The sequence below is a fragment of the Limulus polyphemus genome, unplaced genomic scaffold, assembly GCF_000517525.1.
Source record: "Limulus polyphemus unplaced genomic scaffold, Limulus_polyphemus-2.1.2 Scaffold776, whole genome shotgun sequence".
In the NCBI taxonomy this organism is placed as follows: domain Eukaryota; kingdom Metazoa; phylum Arthropoda; class Merostomata; order Xiphosura; family Limulidae; genus Limulus; species Limulus polyphemus.
The window spans coordinates 180545-190170 of NW_013666386.1; the positions used below are offsets into that span (position 1 = coordinate 180545).

General features: G+C 31.4%; 1 protein-coding gene across 2 annotated transcripts; it reads left to right on the forward strand.

Moving 5' to 3' along the window:
- Positions 1–671: 671 nt before the first annotated feature.
- LOC111086006 lies at positions 672–8447 on the forward strand. Of its 2 annotated transcripts, none has more exons than XM_022387188.1 (2): positions 672–743; positions 7585–8447. In XM_022387188.1, exon 2 carries the CDS (start codon positions 7599–7601, stop codon positions 8202–8204), a length of 606 nt encoding a protein of 201 aa, XP_022242896.1. In that variant the 5' UTR covers positions 672–743; positions 7585–7598; the 3' UTR covers positions 8205–8447. The 2 variants fall into 2 exon arrangements, with proteins under 2 accessions (XP_022242896.1, XP_022242897.1); XM_022387189.1 differs by lacking the exon at positions 672–743 and adding an exon at positions 3055–3196.
- The last annotated feature ends 1179 nt before the right edge of the window (positions 8448–9626 follow it).

Below are 9626 nucleotides of genomic sequence, written 5' to 3' on the forward strand. Positions count from 1 at the left end.
CAAGCACAAAGCTACACAATGTGCTATCTGTGCTGAGCTCAACGCGAATATTGAAAATCAATTTTTAGTGCTATAAACTCTCAGGTTTACAGCTGAACCACCAGAGGCAAATAAATTAAGCTTCGCAATAAGGCAGTTTTGATTTTTTGTTTGTTTTTATTAAGCACAAAGCTACACAATGGGCTATCTGTGCTGTGCCCATCGTGTGTATCGAAACCTGTTTTTTAGCGTCATAAGTTTGCAGACTAACCGCCGAGCCACCGAGGGGGAAGGGGGGGGGCAAAAATAATACAAATGTATTGAGAAGTCATGAACTCAAACCTGGAATAATTCATTACAAAAATAGCAGCAAAAAATATCATAAACGTTTTTAACATTCATTTTTAAATTTAAACTTTATGTGATACAATTTATGCGAAAAGGGTATAATACAAAACTTTTCATTATTTGAGAAAAATTACTATCATGGCTATGCTATTACAAAGAGTATTATATGACATCGAATGTGGATTAACATATGTTATTTTGGGGAAACCAGGTGATGAACATTTGTTTTTTACTGGTAGTACCAACTGGAAAAGATAAAATTTTATTTCGTTTTGATTTTTGTTATTGTTTTTGTTTCTTTCATATGTGTTAAGAGAGGGCACTAATTGTGTAGGCTTAGATGTTTTAAAAACACGGAAGGAAAAGCGAAGGTTGTTGGATGTATATGTTGTTTTTTGCGAATTAATTATTACATAGTAAGTCTGAAAATACAATCAAAAATGCTATTTGATAACTATTCGTAATTATTTATAAAGTGTGTTTGAGTTAACACTACCAGTAGCTGAGTAAAAACAGTACATGTATAATAGTATGGTATTTTAATAATTACCCAAAATAATCGGAAAGGTACGAAGTAATATGTTTTAATTATGAACTAAAGATAGTAAAGTAATACTCAGTAGTATCAGTATTTAATTTTGAACACTAAATAATCAATGTGTTTGCTTATTGAAGCAATCAAATTGTGGTGCAAACAGGATTTCGAAACGGACTTTATATCATTATTATTAATAGTCATAAGTCTTCTAAGTTCTTATTGATGCTAATAGTAATAGTAACTATTTAAACTATTGGTAGTGCCAGTTTACTGTTTAGTGAATTATATACTTGCCTACAGTTTACAAATTACAGTCTTAACAGCTAGTATATGTGTATTTTCTATGAAGTTACTTTATTAATGTTGGATTGGTTTTGTGATTTTCAAAATTTTTATTTGTAAATTGTAAACTATATCACTATTTCAGTATTTGGTTACTGACTAAATATATTAGTTTATTAATATTACAGCTTGATTCTTTTTTTATGAAATCTAGAATTGATATGCAACACATATAATGAGTTGTTTATAATTTTACCAGAACATCAGCTCTGTTATAAGAGTTATCACAAACTTCATGATGCTAGGAAGATGGACCTGAAAGATAATCCTTTTAGAATTAGATAGTTAACATCAAAGCTCATAAGTTGCTTATACTGTAGCATAGCAATGGGAAAGGTTGAAGAAGTGAAGAGTAGCACACTAATCTGACAGATGGAAGAGGTGGGGTTATCTAAGAATGTAGTTCATTCATTATGAGTTGGTAGTTTGTGATTTTTTTAACAGGCCCCTCATGAGCTAGTGGGGGACATTTTTGTTAGAAAAAAAAAGAACCCAATCCAGTTTTTCTTAAGTTGAACTTAAGTTTTTTGGACATTTTTATTGGCTAAAAAGAAGTCATTTCCTGCACTCTTTTAGCATTGGGGCTGCAAAAGGTGATTTGAAGTGGTAAGGTGACTGAAATCTGTCAGCTTAATGGCCAAGCATGGAAGTCTACAAATGACATGCAGAGGTATCCAGGAACCATTTAGAATCACCTTTGTAGATATTGTGCAGCAAGTCGAATACAATATTATGCCTGTTGCTACTTTCCAAGTGTTTCTATCTGCTCATCCAATATCTGACCATTGTGATACTTCAACCTTCCCTACCAATTTGCAGGTGAAATTGTTTGTATATCAATTGAAAGCTAAACATAAAAAGGTGATAACAGAAGCATAAAATGGCAACTGCTTAATTAATGATGCTGAGAATGTGGCTTTATTGATATATACTAAATTTTCTCCTAGTGGGTAGACCTTAGAACTAGCAAGTATGGAGACTCAAGGATGCTGTATTTCACTTTAAAACAAAGGAAAACTTGTCTTGAAGTTGTCTCAAAAAGATACATCCAAAACCACCCTCTTTGAGAGTTTCCAGATTGGACTTTCTTTTAATATTCAACAAATTGTAGTGTAAAGACACCCTTTGCTCCTGAGGGATGTGTTAAGTATATGTGGTAATGGTTAGGGAACTAGATTCAGTGATAAAGTTAAGAGGGTAAATAATGTGGTTAAAAATATCAGTAAGAAGACTATTTTTGTAGTATCTGTTGGAGTCTGATGATGTAATGCAGGGGAGCTATTTGAAAAGTGTAGGAAATTGCTAAAATCATGCAATTCTAGAAATCATAGGTTGATTTCACTGGGACTATTAGCAATTTTGGTGAGGAAACCGTAAGTTAGGACTAAATTATATGTTGAAATATGTATGTCATTTGGAGGAGGCCATTAGATAAATTCATGGGATCAATTTGTTGGAGAAATAATTCTGTGTAAAAGATGGTTGGGCTGAAGTTTTTTGTGAAAACTGCTAACCTAGTTATTCATGAATCTTTAAACTGTAATTAGAGAATGGTGTGAGAATAAATTCATATTTTAGAATATGATAGTAAATTTGTAGATGTATTTCTGTCCTAGAATTAAATACTCCTGAATAACTGTATTAGATCTTAGAATTTATGCAGCTAGTTTGAAAGTAATTAAAGTTTAATAATAATATTTTACCATTGTTGAACTAAGGCTTACTCATGGTAATTATAATGTATATTTTCTACAGTAGCTTATCAGTGTTTTTGCTCTTAATAGTTTAAATGTCATTTGATCTTTTACATCTCCTTGGGATTTACCTTGTGTGAAAACTGCTATAACTCACCTGCACCAAAAGTAAAGCTCCCTTATCTCCTGTCATGTGCATCCTAATGTCAAATTGTTTGATACCTATAACACTGTAATCTGGCCAAACAGTCTACACCATTTTATACTATTCAGTGACCTTGTTTATCCCATTTAGGTGTGTAATTCCCACTTGATCTTCATTTTGTATCTCTAAAGAGAATGCTCTGGTTTTCATTTTGGTTGTGTACATTAATGCTAAATGCGCAAAGTGACTGGATTGTGGGCTATGTTTCTTTGATATTTCGTGTATGACATAATAATCTGATTGTTTAAGACTTTGTTGATGTGGTTAGTTTGTAAATGTTCTTATTCTTTTTTTTGAGTTTTGTGTAACAGTAATGGAGTTAGTGTGGAACTTTTTTATTTCTTTAAAGAAAATTTTCAAGTTGCCTTGAAAATTTGAATGTTTTATCAATCTTCCTTCCTTTCATGTCTCTTTATGGATAGGAAAAGGATTTAAATGAGATTTTTTTCATCATACAAGTAGCAAAGCCATTGATTGTCGATGTTATGTACATGTATCTTAACTTTCACGAATATTAACTAGTATATTAGATGTAGATGGGTAAAAATATCTTAGTGTAAGAAACCAAAGAGAAGTAGTAAGTTGGTATTTTTTTTATAGAAAGAATGTGGTTAGTTCTCCAAGGGTATTAGGACCTTTATTGTTCAATATTTATATTAACAATTTCAATATCTTTTTGTATGTTAAGATTTCCAGATATGCTGATGTTACTGAAACTCTGGGAATAATTGAGTTTGCTCAAAAATAACTTTGGCAGTCTCAGTTGAATCAAAAACATTAAGATTACCTTCAACATTCAAATTTATCAAGTTGTGCAATTGGGGTATGAAAATTTGACAAGGATTTGCTTTCTTAATAAAGGAAGCAGTTGTGTTTTAGAAGAAATGGAAGAATTTGGATGTGATTGTTGGTAAAATCCTTAAGAAACTTGTGCTAAGTGGTTAGCTGTGTTGAAATGAGCAGAAAGAATCTTTGTTCTGTTTATGGGAGTTTTAAATTCTAAGAACAAATAGTTTGTTATAGATTTGTATAAGACTCAGCTATAGACTTATTTAGAGTACTGTGTACAAGATTGGTCTGTTTACAACAAGAAAAACATTTTGGAAAAAGTACAGAAAGAGACAACTAAAATGGTACCTAGCTTAGTTAAGTCAAGCTATGAGAGAGACTTAAATTTTGCTACCTGTACCCATATATAACTGAGTAGTTTATGGTATTTGTTAATCAATTAATCGACAGTCCCTTTAATAAATTACATTAAATCCATTGATTAGTAGTGTTCCTCAAACCATAGTATGTACAAGCAAAAGATAAAAGGTGGCAGCAGGTTTCTCTTGTCAGCGGATCAAGATTAGTGAGAATGAACGATTGCTTTATTAGCTTTGCCATAAGAAAGACAGGGCAAGGAAGTTTGGTGGCAGTATTTTGATTGGTTGGTTAGTTGGAATAATAGAAATATTAATAACTAGAAACTCAAATTTTGATTATTTAATTGTTATGATGACAATCACATTAATTAGAACTTTGATTAATTGAATGTTGGAATAATTGGAAGCACTAATTTTTTTTAATCATAATTTTGATTAATCTATCAGTTTACATAACACTAATTTGATGTAATGGTTGCTCATAGATAATTGAATAAATTGCCCAACTTTAAACTCACCAGCACTTAAGAATCTTAGTGAAACCCTGTATAAGACTCTTAAACCATTGTACTGTTTCTGGATATTGAGAAAATACTAATCACCAAATCAGAAGAGAAAGCAATAAAATTATGAACTTGGAAAAATCAGATATTCAACTTTTGATAAAAGAAACAATTAATAAACATCAATGAACATTTATGTAGTAAACTGTTGTTAATGGATAATGTTCAATAAAATGTTGTTTTTCATTGTTATCATCTTCAGTTGATGATTTTAGTGTGTAATAGCATGCTTTTTTTAGGTACAGGCCATGAGAAACAAAAGATAGATAGAAATAGAAACTACTAGGCCTAGTTAGTTTTTTCTCTATACAACCAAATAACCATTTGAATACATCAAACTCCCATTGTGAGAATCACATTTAAATTTTTGTCCTGTAACATCATGTGTGTTTGAACATATTATGTGAAGTAATTAAAGACTTGTTGAAAAGTATCTGTGAGATTAGCTTGTTTAACTCATTTATACAGCTGGTTCTGTAGGTTATATAGCTCCGTGATAGTCAACTCATGTTCTATTTCTTGATAATTGTAATTAATCCTTTTTTCATTTTGTTAGTCTATATTCAGACCTTTTTCACACCTTCTAAGCTACTATGAGTCTTTTAAAAAAATATTCATATATATATATATATATACATACATACACACACACACATATATATATATATATAAATCCTAGTGATACAGTCTATTAATGTTAAATATCACAAACAATACTTTATTTTTTTACATAATAACTTATAATGGGTATTATGCTAGTTGTTCTCCTCTGAACCATTTCCAACAATTCAATGTCCTTCCTAAGTTAAGGGTCTCAGCCCAATATTACGAATGTAGCCTAGCAGGTGACCTATACAATGAAATTATAACTTTTGTTAAGCTTTGTTTCACTATTTCTGAATATACAACCTAAAATCCTATTTGCTCTGCCACTACCAACAGCACACTGATTGGATGGTTTAGAGACTAATCAACCAGAGCACCAAGATATTTTTCTTTCATAACAGTGTTAAGGTTATGGCCATCAACATTATGCTTATAATTCAAATTATAATAACTTGCATGCATTAACTTTGCATAGAATGTAATTAAAAACCATTTGCTGTTTATTTGCCCAACTCTCCAAATAATTCAGATCTTTTTGTAAAGCAGCAGCAGCATCCTCACAGCCAGCAACATCCAAAATATATCATCAACAAATTTAAGTAATTTATTGACCATTCCTTCATTTATATTATTGATGTGGATCAAAAAGACCAAAGGTTCTAATATTGAGCCCTGAGATACACCATTTGTGACATTAATTCAGTTTGACTGAACTCCATTTATAACAAATTTCTACTTTCTTACATCTATCCAATGAGCCAACCTGTCCCCCACACCTAAAGAGATAAGTTTTAACAAGCCTTTTATGTGGCACCTTGTCAAATTCTTTCTAAAACTTCATATACACCAAATCCACATTTGTACCTTCATCTACATGAGCAGTAACCTCTTCAGAGAATGTCAAAAGATTAGTGAGGTAATATTTTCTCTAGTAAAACCATGTTGACCATCCAACAAAATTTTAAACTTTATTAAGTGACTTTAATAAAAACTCTTCACTCCACTGATGTAAGACTAATAGGGCTATAATTACTGGGACAGTTCTTATCACTTCCCTTGAAAGAGGAGTGATATTTACCAATTTCCAATCTTCTGGCACCTGCCCATTATTCAAGGATGTACAAAAAATAGTAGTAAGTGGCTCGTATATCCAATCCTTAACCTCCTTCCAAACTCTTGGGGAAATATTATCTGACCCAGGAGCTTTATCATTCTTTAAACTTCCCAATTTTTTTGTAACCAAACTCATAGTAATGTTATAATTTTGTTCGATCTTGTTTCCATTTAGCAACTGTTCAGGACTTACAGGATGTTTATAAAGAAAACTATTTACATCTTAAAACCCTCGTTCCTAGTGAAACTAAATTTCACCAAAAGCACAGTGAAAATTATAAGTATTTATCCGGAAAGTTTTGAAATGGTACAGGGAGTTGCAAAACCTGTTACAGATATTTTTAATTTTTAATTAAGCTTATCCGTAAATGAAGCTACTCCAAGCATTGTGTTGTGGACAGTGCTCATAGATTCTCGCAATATCCTGCACAGTGACATGCATTTTATTCATATCATAAATTTTGTATGTTTAAAAAGAAATAGAACCAATTTTAGTAAGGTAGAAAATTTATGGTGGTTTTGAAACACTGGTACCAGTCCAGCTATTTTGAATAAAACTTGTGAAAATTTTGTTCCTCTAGGACAAGTAGTTTTTTTAAGATGTAATCATTTAATATTTTATCATCACTCAAATGTGTTGTAACTACATGCAAGTGGAAACTGTATCAACAGAAAGTTTTTAAAGAACATTTAAATAGTGAATGTAAAACTATAGATATTAGTGAATGTTTTTAAATCGCGAAAAATTGCAATATAATGCTGATTTTTTTTTACTTGTTTTCAATAGAGAAGGATTTTAAATAATGTAAAATATATTTCAACACTATGAATAATATTACGTGAATTACACCTAGTCATTTGTTATGTTATACATCAAAAATGACAATTTGAATATAGTTCAAGATTACAACAAATGGTATGATTTTACTGGGAATATAACATTTTGATTTTACAATTGTATGATGAGGTCTAACAGAAATGTATTTTTTGATAGGACAATTTTTTGCTAATACTCATTTCTAAATATTTACTGATTTTTTTTTCTCAGGTTAAAAAAGAAACATGCATTCTAACCAGCAGAGACCATACCTCTCTCGCAGGCTTGGATTCCTCAGAACTGGTGTTACCCTTGGTCATCTCCGAATTTCAGGGTCACGTATCTATGTTATTGTTTTCTTGGGGATATTCACCTTCTTGATAGGAATTGTGACAACTGCCATTGCCTACTCAACTCCTTATCATAGAGGTGTCAGTCACTACTTGGGACCCATTCTTTTAGTAGGAGGGGGACTTCTCTTAGTCTTTGGTGTTTTTTTGTGTGCTTTTGCAGCTCGTTCTGCTCGAAACATATCAGTTGGGAGTGAACATGCAAGTGTTACTCATCCCATGATGCAGTCACCTGAACATATTCAGGCTGGAGGAGTATGTGTCGTACCTCAGTCTTATTACCCAGAATTGGAAGCATACCCCAACACAGATAGTCCTTACCAGCCAACAACAGAACCCCTCCCTCGACCTGTAGTCTACCATACAGAAGGACTCTCATCTAAAGATGAAAGCACATTACCACTAACAGCTCAACATCTCGATCAGTCTGCAGATGATAGTAGACAATACAGTACCAATTCTCCTCCACAACAAAACAAAAATCCTGATATGCACATTTAATTGAACTTTTAGTTTATGGTAGTCTTAATGCTTCTAAATGGATAGACAAAAGGAATTTTTATTGACTTGGGGCCTTATTGTCTTGATAATAAGCATATTGTATATATTAAGTTAAAGGATATTAGCAAGGGTGCATTCATCTGTAAAACATTTTATTTTTGAAATGTTTTTTTTTATGCATTATGTACAGAGTTAATGTAATAGTTTAACTTTTGAGAGTGAACACAACATTGTATGTGTGAGCCGGAGAAGTGTTTTTTTTTTTAAGATAAATTTACATCTATTTAATATTTCTGGTAAGAAGTTGTTATTTTGTCACATCATCATTTCTTATTACTGTTTATGCATGTCTGTTAATGTATCTGTCTTTTTATAACTTAAGCTTTAAATATGATAGGTTAGTTTTTCATGAATATCTTTCCTTCTGTTGTGTATTGAATAGTTTGTTGTTGTTTTTTCATTGAAAGTCAATCAAAATATTTGTATGCACACAGGGGCCCCACTTTTATGCTATAACAAATTTTCTGTCTTTTTCCAAGCAGCTTAATTTTGTGAAATAACTTCCAGTTACTGTGGGGTAGTCCCATAAATACAAAGAAATATTATTATAAAGCAAATTAAAAGTAGTCAAACTTAGTAGAATGAATACAACGTTTTGTAAAAAACTGAACACATTAACATAAAGTTAATATTACTTCTATCTGCTGTGCATAATATCTGGTAAAAAGTCAACCCACAATATGATTACAAGTAATAACAAAAAACAGGTTAAAAAAATGCTTTTCAGAACATTATGAGTTTCAAAATGTAAGTATACACAATTTACAATTTAAATTTTGTTTTTAAATTCTACTTCAGCAACAATAACTCATTATTCTATTAATCATCAATAACTATACTATGCAAATCAGAGAATGCTAGTGGCTATCTTTAGTATAAATTGTGAAAAGTTATTTTAGTCTTAAAAGTCAATACCATTACACTGTTTCTGTGTAAACATAGCTTGTTGAACCATTCCTTGTCATTGGCTCGGTGCTTAAAATATTTTAAAAGAAACTGATTGTCATGCATCTGTATTTCTCTTATAATTTTTACATCAAACACATCATAACATTTTGCTATTAATGATTTTTGGGAACCACTTAATAGTAACACTCCCCTTACATCCATCCATACACCTGCACTGAAGCTGAAGATAAAATAACAGTACCAATATGCTCAATCTGAGATTGCCTTGCCAGCTTTGATGTTTACACTACACTGAAATCAATATATAAGGCTCATTTTTAACTGGTTGATTCACTTACAGTCACCCAATCATGAAATATCTTGAAGCCAAAGATATCCAAACACCCCAGAAATGCACAAACTCCTTTAAAGTGTAATGGCAGATGATTGAAAATAATCAGCATAGGGATTGGC